This window comes from Physeter macrocephalus, chromosome 18, assembly GCF_002837175.3.
Source record: "Physeter macrocephalus isolate SW-GA chromosome 18, ASM283717v5, whole genome shotgun sequence".
In the NCBI taxonomy this organism is placed as follows: Eukaryota; Metazoa; Chordata; class Mammalia; order Artiodactyla; family Physeteridae; genus Physeter; species Physeter macrocephalus.
Genome location: NC_041231.1, coordinates 79,648,363 through 79,666,508, shown reverse-complemented (window position 1 = coordinate 79,666,508; position 18,146 = coordinate 79,648,363). Strand labels below are relative to the sequence as shown.

At 43.0% G+C, this 18,146-nt stretch overlaps 1 protein-coding gene across 13 annotated transcripts in view; it reads left to right on the top strand.

Moving 5' to 3' along the window:
• Positions 1–18,146, top strand: part of ADGRF5 (adhesion G protein-coupled receptor F5) — a 143,519-nt gene that overhangs the window by 96,640 nt on the left and 28,733 nt on the right. For 4 of the 13 annotated variants that reach the window (XM_055079599.1, XM_055079600.1, XM_055079598.1 and 1 more), the window contains exons 14-23: positions 2,662–2,874; positions 4,860–5,012; positions 6,767–6,975; positions 9,457–9,636; positions 11,305–12,690; positions 13,953–13,994; positions 14,081–14,140; positions 14,738–14,822; positions 16,293–16,454; positions 18,019–18,093. In XM_055079599.1, coding sequence (XP_054935574.1) covers positions 2,662–2,874; positions 4,860–5,012; positions 6,767–6,975; positions 9,457–9,636; positions 11,305–12,690; positions 13,953–13,994; positions 14,081–14,140; positions 14,738–14,822; positions 16,293–16,454; positions 18,019–18,041 — 2,513 coding nt within the window. In that variant the 3' untranslated portion in view covers positions 18,042–18,093. Of the gene's footprint in view, positions 1–2,661; positions 2,875–4,859; positions 5,013–6,766; positions 6,976–9,456; positions 9,637–11,304; positions 12,691–13,952; positions 13,995–14,080; positions 14,141–14,737; positions 14,823–15,995; positions 16,063–16,292; positions 16,455–16,693; positions 18,094–18,146 lie in introns of those variants that run through there. The other 9 variants (XM_055079595.1, XM_055079594.1, XM_055079605.1 and 6 more) reach the window with 6 other exon arrangements.

The following is an 18,146-nucleotide window of genomic DNA, read 5'->3' as shown; positions in this document are numbered from 1 at the left end:
TTTGATAGAACTGCTTCAATAATAGCTGACATTTCTTGAGCTGTTGCTATGTGATAGATATTGTTTTATGTATTTAAGTGTATGAATTAATTTAAAACAATAAACCTAGAGGAGAGTGCTATTATTATTTTTTTGTAAACAGTCATTTATTTGGATTCATAGTTTTACAAAGGGAGTTCTCTCCCACCTTGTAGTAGAAGAATGATATAGTCCCATTTAGATTGTTATATAGGTCAGCCTTTTTTAGGGAGATGTTTAAACATAGAGTATATAACTTTAAAATGCTGTAAAGTTACCACAAAAATAAAATAACAAAACTACCTAATCATTCTACCTCTCTCTCTATCCTCCCTGCCCCTGTACACCTGGGTCTGGGAGATTTGCCTTATCACTCAAAAAAGTGTCAAGAATAATGGTCACAGCTTAGGTCGCATGGGTAAGATTACCGCCAGAGATTAAAAGACCACACATCCATAAGAAGCAGTATCCCAGTCAGGCATCTGAAAGGGCAGAGAGGTGGCTCTGTGCAGGCTGAGTAGCAGGCTCTTCCGTGGGGAGATGAGCACCTGCCCTGACTCCTCAGTGTTCACCACAGACTCATGCAGGGAATATACCAGCCACCTCCTCCTCAGGGAGGGGCATGATGCTAATCATACTGTCTCAACAAGCGGCACCACCTGCTTTATTTACACAAAGAAAATGCTCAATAATAACAGCATCATCCCATGCCTCCCTCCCACCCAAGATCATTCTCCTGAATGACCTTTCTAAAACAAAGATCTTACATTCCCCTACTCCAATATACTCACCCCCTGAAGATACTTTGTTATATGTCATTTCAAGATACTTCTAGAACCAAACCCTCACAAAGACATTTAGACTTGGTGCCTGATAACTTGATTACCTTCAGAGTCCTGGGTAAAGAGCAAATCAGGCTGCAGATTTGACTGAGTGGTCCTATCCTGGCACTGAGCCCAAGGGCTGTTAGGAAACTGTCCTAAGCCCTGATTCCGGTCATGGGTTACATCTCGGAAAGGAGCTCTAGAGTTGTGGGCAATGACCCACTGGCCCTGAGAATCCTCGGTGAAAAGCTGACTCCAGGAGTCCTTGGCATTCTTTTTGCTGTCCCAGGAAAACACAGGAATAGGACAAGGGCTTTGCTTCACTGCTTCTTTGTTTGCACTACTCCAGGAATCGAGAGTGCTATTATTATCTCCATTTCACAGATGAGGAAGCTGAGGCCCAGTGAGGTTAAGGAAACTACCTGAGGTTATACATCTAGTAGACAGCAAAGTCAAAGGGAAACAGAGACTGTGTTGCTACAGAGGCCAACTCTTACCTACTCTATTCTAAAGCTTTTCATTCATTATAAGCTTAATCAATCCAGATCCTGTGAGTTCTTTACTTTTTCATATAAGGCCTAGGCAATATTGCAGAAATAACTACTTATTATCTGGCTGGACTTGGTAGATACAATCAGGAAATGGGAGTCTTTTTCTCCTGTGCTGAACTCACACAGGAGAGTTGCTCTGCCCAACTGAGCTTTCCTACTATCGGGCAATAACTTAGGAAGAGCTGTGGCTGTTCTGGTCACACTGAACTATTAAACAGTCCCAGACTCAGGTGCTAAAAATCATCTATTCTCATCTAAATCAACTACACTTTTATTTTATATTCAATGTAAATTTCCCCTCCCTCCCAATGGGAATCAGAAAGCGTTTCCTCTCTGTTCTCGTTCTTCGTGTTTTCCCTCTGGCTAGCAGCTACTCTGGCTCCTCCAGAGTCAAAGAGAAGGAATGTCAGGAACATCGAAAGGTCCTACTTAACTGTAGATGCTGTTATAATCTTCCACTGTCCTGACAACAGCTGATCCAATGGTGGTTCATCCTCTGATGGGCTCTGGTGTGAAGTCCAATAGGAAAAGTTCCTTTCATGAAGCTCAACCCAAGCCCTGTCCACAGTCCACTCTGCTTCACCAAGCACTGGGCATGCAGGCAACTCCTGCTGCAGCCTTCTCTTTTCACTCCTGCAAAGTCGGCCCGCTCTCCTCTTTAGACTTTTCTAGATAAGAGTCAGACATCTAATCTCAGAGCCCACAGACCAAGCTCTCCCAAGAACTCACATTCAACCTCTCTCCCTCCCTCCCCGCTCCCTCCCCACATTCCTTAGTGGTGCCATGAGGTCCCAGACCAGAGGCACCTACTCCCTTAAAGATGGGGAGAGGGGGCCTCTCAAGACCACGGTGCGCCATCTCCCTCTCACTGGCAACTGTCTTCAAAGAACTCCCCAGCCCAGCACACACCAAAATTCGCATTCCGCCCCCCCCTGCAATCCCGATTAAAGAAAGAGCCTTGGAATAGGTATGGTGAACCAGATTTGAAACTCAATTCCACCCCCAACAGGCTATATGACTCTGGATACGCCACGTGATTTTATCCGAAAGTAAGTGAATATTTAGGTGGCGATGAGCTAGTCCTTCAAAGGCATAGCGAACCCAGGAGGGGAACCGATGGAGCATTTTCTAGTCCAGGGTCCAGGAGCGGGTGCTCTGCCTGTGCCCCAGCTTGACAAGGAAAACCAAGCCTCTTCTCAACTTTCTCAGCAAATGTCTGTTTGGAGCGATGACTTCGTTCCATCTCATCTTGGCTTCCTTCCCCTCAGGAACCTATCACTGCATATTTCGATACAAGAATTCATACAGTGTCATGGCCAAAGATGTCACCGTCCACCCGCTGCCCCTAGAGCCTGATATCATGGTTGATCCTTTGGAAGCTGCCATTCCATGCACAAGCTCCCGTCACATCAAGTGCTGCATTGAGGAGGACAGAGACTACAAGGTCATTTTCCAAGCTGGTTCCGCGTCCTTTCCGGCTGGTAAGATGCCCACTGCTGAACTGTAAGGACACATAATTCCATATATGTGGAGTCTAAAAATTTACTCTTAAAATAGGGGTAAAGAAACAGAGGGATTGCTTCAGAGACATAATGTAACAGAGGGAAGCCCATGAGGCTTTATTGCCTTCTATTTTTCTATGTGACCAGTGGCTCATTGGTTTGTGACATAATCTTGAGAGTCTGTGAAGGTGGAGCCCACTGTTTTTAATGACAGCTGTTGAACATAGTATTAAGTTACCGTCACAAGCCTTCTATGCGCTCAGTATAGTAGACTCAATATTCTGATCACCCCTCCCTCTATGCTATGAGTCAGCATGCAAGAAAAGTATGGCAAAAATCCTTTTAAATGCACAGTTGAGCAGGCAAGAGAGTAAGAGAAATAACCAAGGGTCAACAACATAGAAGAAAAGAAAAATAGAGGTAATGCTTTAGCTAATGCTGGAGTTTCCCTGAGGGCATCTGCCAATATCAGAAACCTCAGAATCTTGAATTTGAATTTGAAGGCTCTGAAGTGTATGAAAGAAAAGGCCTTGCTCCCAATGCGGTAACTAAGGCAACCTACCCCATCAGCACAATGTCAGGACCCTCAGACAATGACATGCTCAGTAAAAGAAGGAGCTAGAAAAACAAAATTCATCTGCCAGAGTTAAGAGCTTGGCCTCAGTGCTGGGTGGGCAAAAATTTCCCCTGAGAAGTAAAACTGTTCTGCCTTCATTCAGGTTTGTGACTTGAATTTTTTTTTTTTTTTTTTTTTTTTTTTGCTGTACGCGGGCCTCTCACTGTTGTGGCCTCTCCCTTTGCGGAGCACAGGCTCCAGACACGCAGGCTCAGCGGCCATGGCTCACGAGCCCAGCCGCTCCGCGGCATGTGGGAACTTCCCGGACTGGGGCACGAACCCGTGTCCCCTGCATCGGCAGGCGGATTCTCAACCACTGCGCCACCAGGGAAGCCCCGGGACTTGAATTTATACTACCTATGTGGTCCAATAACTCCAAGCTGAGGAGTAATTAACTTAAAGTAGTCCGTTGGTAGCACTCAGTGGTACCTGGCCAAAAAATTTAAATCCTCTCTGGTAGAATGTACCCTCCATCCAGATCCCTCAGAATTCCTGTAGATTAAGGTCAACCAAATATGAACTCACAACCACAAATCGTAATGCATGGACACCTTCACGAGGGATTTATAAGCTCATTCATACTTTCAAGAACTGTTCTTTGGGACCTATGCTTAATGCAAAACATAACCGTAGGCAATGAAAAGGAGACGAAAGAAGTGGGCCATATATATCAATATCTAGAAGGGCATATGTCGTAAAAGACAATACATGGAGCATTAAATATACAAAATGAGCACTACAGATAGAAAGAACAATGGAAGTTCAGAAAAATGGGGATCCCATAAAGACCGGACAATTTAGAGAAGGCTGCATGGTAGGGGGGATATGAAATCAATCTGGGTACCGAACTATTGAAGCGTTTTAACATTCTGTGTTCAACACGCATGCATTCACTGCTTTCTTTGTGTCAAATACTGAGCTAGGCACTGGGAGATGCAAAGATAAATAAGACCAGGTACCTTCTCTCCAAGACCTTAGGGTCTGATGGAGGAGACACATCTGTAAAAAGATGACCTCTAAACCTATGTGGCAAAAGCAGGATAGGATAAAGGCACAGAGCATGGTGGCATTTCGATAGGTAGAGGAAGGTTGAGAAAGCATCCTGATTGTCCAGAACTGGGTAGGCACAGATTTGGAGCCATGAATGGCGGAGGTAAGGTTTTGGCTAGCACACATGCCAATGTGGGCTTACTTACTTCTAGGCTAGAGGCAGTTTGAAAACCACATTAAAATGAATGTGGCACATTCTTGGGAAAAGTTTGGACCAGTTTATCCACCTTGGATGATTTTAACAAAATTTGTGCTTTGAATACTAATGCTGTGACTTCATTCTTTCCTTGTACCTTAGCAAAAGAAGTTAATGGAAAGCAAGTGTGCTACAAACACCATTTCGTGGCAAACTCAATTTCCTGTCCAGAAAATATGGATGTGTTTTGTCACATTACCAATGCCGCTAATAATTCAGTCCGGAGCCCATCTATGAAGCTTTATCTGGTTCCTGGTGAGAGCATTTTAAATTATTTTAAAATGGTATAGTCACGAGCAGGAATTCATGTATTCATTCACTCCCTCATTCATCCATCAATAAATATATGTTATTCACTTTCATGTAGCAAGCCTTGAGCTAAGCATGGGGCTTTGAAAAGAAATAAGCTATGTTTCTTGGCCTCAAGCCTAGGGGAGAGATAAATGTGATTTTAAAATGTTATCACATATAATGTGGTAGATTCTAAACTAGAGACAGTTGTGGGTGGCTAGAAGAGGCTGCCTGGTTTAACTCTGCTAGTGATTAGGTGGGGAGAAATTGATCAAGAAAGCCTTGCAGATGAAGCCATATTTCCGTACGTAAAAAGTATCAGAAACTATGTAAAAAGGGCTACGTAAAAAGAATCAGAAACTGTCTTTCCCATCCTTTGTCACCACTGAGCCAATATCCCCCTAAATACTATTTTCAAGGTAAAAGTCGTGATTTGTGGAGCCATCTCTGTAAAAACCCATACCGAAGAGCTCTCCTCAGTAGCAACAGAGGGGCAAGTGGATAAAGGATGCTCCTGGGCTTGCATCATAAGCAATCCCCTCCCCCCAGAAATCTTCTCTCTAATAGAACCCGTGATGTCTGTAGGATCCATGGCTCCATTACCAAGCTTGTTTGAGTTTACTGAGGGATTTGAGGTCCTTCTCAACATCTGTTGGTATCTGAGCCCTAGACAACAAAGTAGGAAGCAATTTAGAGCTCCCTATCTCTCTGAGTCACTGTCCTCTGGACCCCACCAAGCACACCTCTTCCAGGGGGCAGCCAAGGTCATTTCTCCACTGTCCCTCCATGATGATAAAACATCATCATGTTTTATTCACTTACCTTTGTTCTGCTCTTCTTTCTTCATACCAAGTCTGATTCCTTTTCTTTTTTCTAATAGAATATTACTTAGGTATTCTAAGATTTTACACAATGGCTAAGAACTCAATTCATGCTAAATTTAAAAGATGATGAGAGGGGGGTCTGCTCATCCCTTGGAGACTAGAGATTCTGCAATAAATGCCATTTTCCCATTCAAGTCTGTCTTGAGTAGAGGTAAAGAAAAGTCATCCTCAAGGGAAACCAGAAGGAATAAATGCTTAGGAATTTTGCCCAGAATATTCAGGTCATGGGTGCCTGGAATTCCTACTACTAATTACATCCTTGGATTAAGATGGTGCTTCTCAAACTTGGCTGCACCCTAGAATCACCGGGGAAGCTTAAAAAACTGCTGATGCCTGAATTCCAGCCCAAGAGGTTTTGATCTACTTGGGCTGGAGTGAGCCTGGACATTGGAATTTTCCAAGCTCCTCTGAAGATTCTAATACACCAGAGTTGAGAATCCCTTGGATTAAGTCATTATGTCCCTAAGACCCTTGTTAACCTGCCTATCTTTTATCTGGATGAGTACACATCAAGCTCTCATTATTTTCCACGGCTTAGATTTTACAGGCATCAGAGAGAAGATTCCTGGAGGTCAGAGGTGGGAATGAGGCATTGAGGAAGTAAATTCTGTTAGAAAAAGCCAGCACAGATTAGAATCGGATTTGCATGGAAAGCCCTAAGGGGCTTTAGAAAATCAGGGGCAAAATAAAGAAATTTGGCAACTCTGAAAAGGTCGCTGAAAGGAAAAAAGAAGATGAGTTCAAAGATCAAAACTCTAACTAAGCCTGACTCTATTTCCACTATCTTTTCTCCTCTTTTCAATTGTCCTTTTTATGTCCATTTTTCCAATGCAGGGGAGAACGTCACATGCCAAGATCCTATCATAGGTGTTGGGGAACCCGGAAAAGTCATCCAGAAGCTTTGCCAGTTCTCTAATGTTCCCAGAATCCCTGGGAGTCCCATTGGCGGGATCATAACTTACAGATGTGTGGGTTCCCAGTGGAAGGTCAAGAAAAACGACTGCATCTCTGCCCCAATAAATACTCTGCTCCAGCTGGCTGAGGTGATTCTTAAACACTTGACTCTGAACTCTTGGTGGGGAGATGTGTCTAGCTGATCCTATTTCTCAGCACTTAGGAAAACAGGCTTTGAGCTGCTTTGTGTTGCTCTCAAAGTTATACTTATTTAATTCCAAAGAAGATGCAACCCTAGAAATGCTGAATATTTTGCTTGAATCCAAATATGGAGGCAGCGAAATACATGTTCTGCCCTAGGACCAGCTATATAGCTTCACCTTGACTTCTTAATACCTTGTTTCCATTACCTCCAAGATGGAAGTCGTGTTATCCCCTCTAACTGCTCTCCTTTGAAGAATTTTTTTTTTTTTTTTTTTTTTTTTTTTTTTTTTTTTTGCGGTACGTGGGCCTCTCACCGCTTTGGCCTCTCCTGTTGCGGAGCACGGGCTACGCACAGGCTCAGCAGCCATGGCTCACGGACCCAGCTGCTCCGTGGCATGTGGGATCCTCCCGGACCAGGGCATGAACCCGCATCCCCTGAATCGGCAGGCGGACTCTCAACCACTGTGCCACCAGGGAAGCCCTGAAGAATTTTTATATCAAGCTAATAGTGCTAATCTTTTCAGAAAGGGGAGCAACACAAAAAGTAAGGTTCATCAGTCAAAAAAAAATAGTTGGGCTTTATGCTTTTACAAGTCTGAGATTTCCTTAATCCTTAGAGGTAACCTATAGTTATAGAAGGGCCTAGCTGACCTCTCTTACCTAGAATAGAGGTACTGCCATGTGGTAGGAAAAACATGTTTCACTTCAAAATAAATATAAATTACCTCTCATACTTAAGTTGCTGAAAGTTCGAGACTCCTAAAATTCCATGAGTTACAATAAATGAGGCAATTACTGGGGTTATAGCTTATGGTAACATCTTCAGACCGTGAGCTATATTTGGAGCTAACATCTGGTTAGCTCCAAATCCTCGCATCCTGGGAGGAAGGACTGAGAAAAAAGGGTGATATTGGTTTGCATTTTATCTAATTATCTCTTGTCTCACATCAAATTCATTAAAATACCGAGTATGTATAAAGCATTATTATAGGTGCCATCAGGGTAAAGAGGCCAAATCAGAACTTGACCTCTGATTGGATACAGAATATAGATGTTATATATGTATTAATTTGGGCTAGGATAATCAGGAAGTTCTGCTTGAAAAACTTGGCATCTGAGTTAGACCTTGATGGGTAAAGCATCGGGAATATAAACTATCCCAATTGAGAAAGATAGAAATTATAATTTGAACTCAACATTAGGCCCTGGTCCCAATTCTAGATATACATACCCTTTCAATGGAAAGGGGGCATGCTGACCTATCATGCTCCGTCTAATTTATCTATTCAACATATGTTATTGAATACCTACTACATACGAAGTTAAATGCCTGTGTTAGGGGTTATGGGATATGAGAAGGGTATAAAGAAATGCAACACATGGTTCCCATTGTTAAGGAGCTTATCGTTTAATGGGAGAGAGATTGAAATTAAAACACAGGATGACATTGGTAGAGATGTCACAAATGTAAATTCTGATAAGTAAAACAAATACTTCCGCCTTCAGAGGAAGAAACTCCCCTGGGTTAGAACACTCATCAAAGTTCTTTATGGAGAAGACCAACTTTTAGTTCATTCTTTAATTATAGTGAGGAGTCAGATAGTTAGAAAACACAAATGTGATCATTATAGATAAGGTGACTATATAATTTATCATGCAAACAAGGATACTTTTTGGTTTTTTTGTTTGTGTGTATGTGTGTTTGTTTTATTGAAGTATAGTTAATTTACAATGTTGAGTTAGGGAAAAGAATCTAAAAAAGAATATTTCAGATTCTTTTCCCTTATAGTTTATTACAAAATATTGAGTATAGTTCCCTGTGCTATACAGTAGGTCCTTGTTGGTCCTAATTTTCCCTCCCCCCCTTTCCCCTTTGGTAACCTTAAGTTTGATTTCTATGTATATGGGTCTATTTCTGTTTTGTATATAAGTTCATTTGTATCATTTTTGAAAATAAAAGACGGCACTATTTATAATTACACTGGGACATCAGATATAAACCAGAACTGTCCCAGGAAATTTGGGATAGAAACCACTCTCATGGTCAGCGAGGTAAGTGATGAGAAAAAGCAGAGTGGCAGATGTGCTTTCATACAATCAAGTGACAATTTTATGCAACTTTAATCTAGTTCTCTAGCAATCATATCTACTTCCCTTCCTTTTGCTTTTCAACTAGTCATCAGGTTGACATATGCTCTACTGTTCCCCTTCTGTGTGTGAGGTCTCATGTAATATTCCACTCTGAAGGGCAAGCACAGTTTAAGAGATAAGTACATTACCTTATGGGATATACTTATGAGAATGGAGGAATCAAAAAGGAAACTCAGATGTGAGAGATTTTTGTCATGGATGTATCAGCAGTATTTGATGACTGATGGGCAAGTTTTTTGTTTTTTTTCTGTCTGTGCCGGCTTTTGTTTTACTAGGCTTTGATGAAGAGCCCCTCTCAGGATGAGAAGCTCCCTTCATACCTAAAGAATCTTTCCATTAGCACAAACCAGGTGAAACTTGAAGTCAGCTCATTTCCTGGGAGCCTGGGAGCCATTATTAACATCCTTGATTTGCTTTCAACAGTTCCAACCCAAGTGAATTCAGAAATGATGATGGTGAGTTTGCTTAAGCCTTGCAGGAGTTTGGGGTCTTGTCTTTTCATCCCTCAGGACTTGGGGTCAAGAAACATAACTTCTCTCCATTGCAACTTCTTCTCTGTCTTTTCCCGAGCAACGCTCTGCCAGCTCCGGCTTTTAGCATATCAGTGAATATTTTCAGTGTACATTTTGGGATCTTACGAAGATTTCTTTAGAGAAGGTCTGTTTTAGTTTCTTCATTAAAAGAGAATGAATTCTTACCTGCTTTCTAAGAAAACTAGGAATGAAAGGTTTTCAGAATATGTACAAGGTGGGATTCTCAATGGTCTCTCACAAGACATGATCTTTGAAACAATCAGCATTCTGAGAGGAAAGAGAATTCACCCACCAGAGTTCAAATGAAGAGACTTTAATGAGGGGATACTTACAGAGGTAAAACCAGGAATTTAAAGAAAAAGGTGTAAGGCACCCAGAGACCAGCTACCTTTAGAAGGCCTTACTACCCTGAGGATTAATGTGGAAAGGAGAGGAAATAGTACACCCAGAGCACTGGGGGAGGGATTACTGAGAAGGAGCTACAGTATTGGAAGTACGTAACTATCACCAAAGGTGTGCTGAGAGTGAAATGAAGGTGCAGTGGGTAGCAGGAAAAATATATCTCAGCTTCTTTCTTCTCTCACCCTCTCATCTCCGGCCGATGCTTCTCATTGGCCAAACCCAACCAGAGGTAACTGGCAAGCAGCTGGGGTACCCGGAGTCCAAGGAGCTTATACAGATTTCCTAGGGCTGCTGTAACAAATTGCCTCATTCTAACCTCTGACTTTGTCTTCACATGACCTTCTCTTCTTCTCCATTTACCTTCTCCTCTTCTGTCTCTTATAAGGATACTTGGATTTAGGGCCCATTTAGGTAATCCAGGTTGATTTTTCTCTCCAGATCCTTAATTACATCTACAAAGATGCTTTCTCCAAATAAGGTTTTCTCCAAATAAGGGCCACCATTCAACTAACTGCAGGGTTCATCATTTCAGAGAACAGAACAAGGCAAAGAAGGGCAGAGAGAAAAAGCCACTTCTCTCCATGGAGAGAAGCCACACATGACAATTCCAAGTTTATGGGAGAGAGCATCAAAACGTTGAGCTAAAAAGAAAGATGCCTTTAACAACACTCCCATGGCTTATTTGATGCTCAGCATTTGAGAGGGTCTTCTGAGACTACCTCACCCTTGCTGGTGAGATACCACCCACCCAAAAGCTTTTACAGGCTTGAGATTTAAAATAAAATAAAACAATTAATAAATAGCTCTGTCAGCCTGCTGAGTCGACCTTAGTGAGAGGTGGGGGCCGTTCTCACCGTCACGACTGCTAAATGTTTAGTAAGTCTCGCAGTTGTGAGGACCCATCCCTGCTAATTCCCTCCATAAGAAGGTGGATCACAGTCCTATACAGCCTGTGATGCTGCATTTTTCTCTTCTATTTTCTTCTTCCCTGTACCCACTTAACCAGTTTCCAGGGAGATGTTCTCTTTTTCTCTCTTATGATTGGAAACATTTGGTTGGTTTGATCCCATGCCTTCTATTTTCTTCTTCCCTGTACCCACTGAACCAGTTTCCAGGGAGATGTTCTCTTTTTCTCTCTTATGATTGGAAACATTCGGTTGGTTTGATCCCATGCCTTGTCAATTACAGCACGTCCTCTCCACGGTCAACGTCATCCTCGGCAAACCCATTTTGAATACCTGGATGATGTCACAACAGCAAAAGACCAATCAGAGCTCACAGTTACTGGATTCAGTGGAAAGATTTTCCCGAGCCTTGCGGTCAGAAGATAGCACCATCTCCCAACCTAATGTTCAGATGAAGAGCATGGTCATAAAATCTGGCCACCCCAAATCCTACACACAGAGCTTTGTTTTCTTAGACTCTGACCTCTGGGGCAATGTGACCATTAATGAATGCCAGCTGGAACACCTGCAACCAGATTCATTTATCGTCACCGTGGCTTTCCCAACTCTCAAAGCCATCCTCGCCCAGGACGTTCCAGGAAAGACTTTTGCAAACAGCTTGGTCATGACAACCACTGTCAGCCACAATAGAACCACGCCATTCAGGATCTCGATGACTTTCAAAATCAACAACCCTTCGGGCGGGGTACCGAGGTGTGTCTTCTGGAACTTCAACCTCGCCAACCACACAGGGGGGTGGGACAGCAGTGGGTGTTACGTTAAAGAAGTCACCGAGGACAGTGTGTCCTGCAGCTGTGACCACCTCACATCATTCTCCATCCTCATGTCCCCTGATTCTCCAGACCCTGATTCTCTCCTGAAAATACTACTGGATATCATTTCCTACATCGGGCTGTGCTTTTCCATCTTGAGCTTGGCAGCCTGCCTCGCTGTGGAAGCCGTGGTGTGGAAATCGGTCACGAAGAACCGGACTTCCTCCATGCGCCACATCTGCATCGTGAACATTGCCGCCTCCCTTCTGGTCGCCGACGTCTGGTTCATCGTGGCCGCCGCCATCCACAACTACCGCTACCCACTCAACCAGACGGCCTGTGTGGCCGCCACCTTCTTCATCCACTTCTCCTACCTCAGCGTCTTCTTCTGGATGCTGACTCTGGGCCTCATGCTCTTCTACCGCTTGGTTTTCATCCTGCATGACACGAGCAAGTCCATTCAGAAGGCTATCGCGTTTTCTCTCGGCTACGGTTGTCCTCTGGTCATCTCCGTCATCACGGTGGGGGCCACCCAGCCCCGGGAGGTCTACACAAGGAAAAATGCCTGTTGGCTCAACTGGGAGGATACGAAGGCCCTGCTGGCCTTCGTTATCCCAGCACTGATCATTGTGGTGGTCAACGTGACCGTCACGGTCGTGGTCATTACCAAGATCCTGAGACCTTCCATCGGGGACAAGCCAAGCAAGCAGGAAAAAAGCAGCCTGTTCCAGATCACCAAGAGCATTGGGGTCCTCACACCGCTCTTGGGGCTCACCTGGGGTTTCGGTCTCGCCACCGTGTTCCAGGGGAGCAATGCTGTGTTCCATATTGTATTTACCCTCCTCAATGCCTTCCAGGTACGTTCTGCAGGGCAGCGCTCTCAGGAAGGATCTATAATGATAGAAACACAAACAGGGGTAGGAACGGGGAAGGACTTTTGTTCATAGGAGGCCCCAGCCCTAAAGAACGGTAATGACAAGAACTCAATGAAATAGAAAGGGCACATTCCTCTGCTCCCATGGAACCTCATGCCTCTTATCACCTGCATTATAATTTAGTTGCATATGCACCTCTCTTCTAAATGCCCTGATAATACAAATAGGAGGAAAGTCCCTTCCCTACACTGGATTTTGCTATTTATCTAACATTATCTTGATGCTGTTTATTATCTCCTAAATGAAAATACCACCATTAAACCAAACAATCTCTCCAGTTAATTTCCACAAACATTAAATGAGCTCTGCCTTGGTGAGGTCAGGGCAGCATCTGTCTTATTTATCAGTACATTCCTAGTGCCTGCAAAGACCTTGGCACAGACTAGGTTCTCAGTAACCATTTGGCAAATGAAATGAGGGCTCTGTACCACATAGTGGGTTCTCAGGAAACATTTTTCTGAAGGATGAAAGAAGAATGAATGCTCTGTGTAAGGTAGACATTTTGCTCCATTATGTGAAAATGAAAAAGACATTCTCTCTGCTCTCCAGCAGCACGTAACTATAATACAAGCCACATTGTTAGGTGGGCTTTAGCAGAGGTACAGACAGCAAGCCTTTGGAGCACAGGGAAGGGGATGCTTAATTCTGATTCAACCAGTAGATCAGTGGTAGGCCTAGGTCCCCGTGAGCTGGTGAGGATCCAGGGCATCTGGAGGTGATGCCGAGACATTGCCCTAGAGGCTAATGCCAAGACCATGCAAATCCTAACTTCTGCTCCTGGGTCCACGGCTCCAAACTCTAAGGCTCATGTCTAATGATGGTGATAACATGCCTTGACTAGAAGGGACTGATTATTCCACCTCACGCCTTATGTTCCCATCACAACGACATGAGGGTTACTGTAGACATAAGAGGTATGTTTAATAACATAACCAGCAGGATCTCCAGCGCACAATTGGGTGGAAATAGGGAAATTGAAAATATCCTTATGACATTATAACATCAAAGGTCCCTTGGTGTGGACCTACTACATCATTGTCATCTACTGGACCATGAATGCAGATGTGGAAAGAGGTAGTACAAATTCTATGGCAGGTGAACAATACTTCCTATTTTGCTAGACTAGAATATGATTAATATAATTAATATGATTAAAATGCACTTCTTCCCAATTCTTTTTTCAGGGATTATTCATTTTACTCTTTGGATGCCTCTGGGATCAGAAGGTAAGAGCAGTGACAGTCATGATCCTAGAAAAGTCTAAATTGCAGTGACATGTTGAGTTGACAATGGCTTCTTTTAAATGATGCAGGTACAGGAAGCCTTGCTGAATAAGTTTTCACTGTCGAGATGGTCTTCACAGCACTCAAAGGTAAATACTGCCTTCGTAGAGACTTTCACAAACCCCTCTCTCTCCACCAGTTATAACATGGATTATTCCACTGTGTTTGCCTCTTACCTGATTCTGCCTATTAAACATAGTCATGGAACGGAACTAGCATTAAGATGCTGTCCCCACATCTTTAAATAGAGGTTACAAATAGCACAGATAACTGGAGGTTAAAACCAAATTTCGATGAGAAGCACTCTTCTGGGGCAACTCAAGGCCGTAAAGAGCAAAGGTTGAAGAATAATGATGAATAGAATTTTCTGTAGTTCATCTTGGAAAATAACTACTGCACTTAAATCTGTTTGTTTTCATATGTCAGAAGATAATAAACCCTATCAAACAGTGAAAAATGTATTTGGAAGCTATTTCCCTAATACGGGTGGTGATATTACAGTGTTTCAAAAAGTGGCTCCCCTGCTTAGTTTGTCTGAAATTCATGCTCATCCAGGCTCTCTCCTTAAAGTGAGATGAAAGATGGCAGTCAGTGACCACTAGCAGGCAGCAAACGAATCATCCTACATATCAAAACTGGGCCTTGGACTAACACATTTGCTTTGTAATTCTTTTTTTCTTTTCTAGTCAACATCCCTAGGTTCATCTACTCCTGTATTTTCTATGAGTTCTCCAATATCAAGAAGATTTAACAATTTGTTTGGTAAAACAGGTACGTGCCGACTTCTAGATGTTTCCTGGGTTGACCTAAACATATTTGCCCTGGGGGGAACCTCACACCCCTACTGTCCTACTACCGACTTCATGGCATTGACCCATAATGGCCTTATTTGGGGCAGAGGTTAAATACTTGCTTATATTTTCCCAAACAACCAAGAGGTTGGTACAGAGGGCAATTGCCTTCAACCTGTGGAGAGCTCTCCATAAAAACTGTATCCACCATAAAACTGGGAACTGTAAATTGCTGGCCTGGTCAAACATGGAGTTTTCTTCTATTCCTGTTATATAAGAATAGGTAGGTCATGTTTATGGGTTACAGGGCAGTGAAGAATATATTTAGAGAATCCTACCATAGGATCCCATGCTGTGAGTTTCATTTCCCTTTTTTTTCCCTTTTCTTTTTTTGGAGTGTGCTTCTTTTACACATCGACATTTATAAAACTGTGCATACATATAAGGGATCACCCAAGGTAGCTGTTCTATTAGGGGCATGGCGCAGTGAACATTTCCTCCTTGTAGACATAAGGTAAAGAATGTTAATGACTTTGGGCAGTGGGTCTCAGCTCTTCTGGCAAGCTGAAACTCCTGTCCCATGTCACCACCACCTCCTCCCCTTAGGAAAATAGGCACCAGACTTCCTTTCAGCTCCTCAAAACTGAACAAATCTCACAAATGAAGAAATGTATCAAAAGTCTTCCTGACTAAGGCTTTTCATATAAAGCAAATTTTGAGAATGCCTATTAATTATTGAAACTCCAGAGAACTTGGTGTTCTGAGCTTCATTGTGATGCATTCCTCATGAAACTGGAGGACCTTCACTTTTGATTGGACCTGTTGTGAAATGATCAAATCTCCAGGGTATGTTAGAACTATTCCCTTTGGCCAGCACTGTCCCTGGATTATGTTTACCATTTGCATTAAAGCAAGAACAGTGAAAACTCTATGAAACGATTCCACAGAATCAGAATTATGCAATATGTAAGGTCAATAAAATGTGTTCATTGTTTCTGAACCAGTCAGATCAAGAGTTGGGGTCCTGTCCCCGAGGTCCTGGGGCCTGAGAGCCCTGGCCATTGCCACTCAGCTTTTCAGGGTCATTAATGTAGATCCAGGTTGGCCTATCTGAGGGTTCCATAATCACTGTAACTTTGGTTTGTGTTGTCAGCAGCGACAAAGGGCCCCCCAGGCAATGATGGAAACCTTGTTAGCCGTGGCAGTCCGCCCATCTGATGGTAGGGTGGGCACCGTGTCGCTTCCCCTGCCCAACACACAACCCCTACTGTCCCCGTGGTCAGTCCCCACCCCCCTGCTGACATGAGCCTGTGCAGTAGCTCGCAGGCCACCCGCCCTGCTACACTTATCCTCAGCACTTTTGTTGGCATTCTCTGACTCCTGCTGCTTTTTCGGTCCTGCCTTTTCTTCTCCTGTAATTTTCTTTCTTTCCTTTTCTCCCTTTCCCCAGCTCAGCCCCCAGGCCCCTCCCAAGAGCTTCCCAAAGTCACACCAACCCAAAGGGACCAGGGATATTCCCTCCCACGGATGCCCCCAGGCCATTGCATGTGGTGGCATGCAGAGGGCTGCCCCTGTCACGGTCTCCCTGTCTTTTGTAGAAATCTGGCTGCTGGTATGATGTGAAATAGTTAGTGCTTGTCTTGTCGGCTGCCACGCATGCTTGAGAACAGCTTTGTTTGTTCTCCAGGACTTCTGGGTCTGGGGAGGAGGGCAGGCATGTGTTCCTATCCAGGCATGGCCTGAGCTTACCTGCCTCCTGGAGTAGAGCGCCCCCTGGGACATTAGCAGAGGTTCACACCCCAGTAATCTTGAAGACTTGGCTTTCAGCTGAGCTGCTGTTCTGTTTTTCAGGAACATACAATGTTTCCGCCCCAGAAATAACCAGCTCATCCCTGGAAAACACATCCAGTGCTTATTCATTGCTCAACTAAGAACAGGAAAATCCAGCCCATGGAACCTCTTGGGGAACGGTGGACATTCTCTGAAAAAGAGATCCTTTCCAAGCCATGGATAAAATGTTTTCTCCACAGGCTTCAGGGAGCAGATGCTGAAGAGACTTTTTCATTAGGGAAGGGGCTTTCTTTTGTAAATACAGACTAAAAGGAATTGTTACATTTATATTGCAGCCCTAGCCCCACCCCTTGTGTGATACAGAATGTGTATAGTATTTAAGTGAAACCCAAGCCAACTTCTCTGTCTATATTGTAAAATAGAATTTCAGAGACATTTTTACTTTTCACACCCTGGGCCCAAAGATAAGCTTTGATTAAAATAATAAGTGAAAGACTAGGACCTAGAAAATACTTCAGTGAATTCTAGGAAGGAAGGAAGGAAGGAAGGCAAGAAGAAAGGAAGAAAGAAGGGAGGGATGGATGGAGGAAACTAGAAGGAAAAGAAAAAAATAGAGGAGAACAACATAAGGACCACATTTTAAGATTTCCATGTTAATGACCTAATACAATTGCTTCTCAGGTGCTGCAACACTGAAAATTCAAAAATGACTCCAAAATAGAAATTGAAAATTAGCCGTGGAGAAACTTCAATATCTTCCTGGTATTCCCTTAGTTAAGAGGGACCAAAAAAAACCAAAGGCAATGAAAAAATTAGGGAGGAAATTATAACAAAGATGCTTTCAAGTGGATGATAATATTTACAAGAAATTCATGGAAGAAGACATGATTCTTCTGATGCTAAACACATACGTATATGCTACTGTATGTTAAGGTTGGAGCTAAGTGGAATGAATAGACAGAGAAAGTGTGATGACCATGCTTTATTAGATCACAGCAGACCAACTGCTGATTACACTTTTATAGTTTAGCAGAAAAGCCTTATGTTTTGCTTTGTTCCACTTTTTGAAAGCAAAAAATATATATTTTTATATCCATTCATTTCCAAATGTGATATATTGCACTGAAATACAGAACCCCCCTCAACTGTCATATATTTAACAGCTTTAACCAGGTACTTTTCTGTGCATGATAGAATAGATTTTAATGAACTTACAGCATTGTATATTATTATTGTTGTAGTTACTGTGGATTTAGGGGCCCTGGGTGTGTTGTATAGCTCTCTATGTATTAATTCTTTCAGTTCCTAAGTTCCTAGACCAATATACCTTAAGAGTTTTCTACTGTCTAATTTGTGTTTATTCTGACCACCTGGAAATCTTCTAGAAAGAAATTTTACAACAGGCTAGTCTGTGCTCCTGATGACACTTTACCTTGATGAACAGATGGTGAAGATTGTTTGTGAATTATCTGCATGTGTGTATTTTGCTTGTGTGTGTGCATTTCATAAAAAT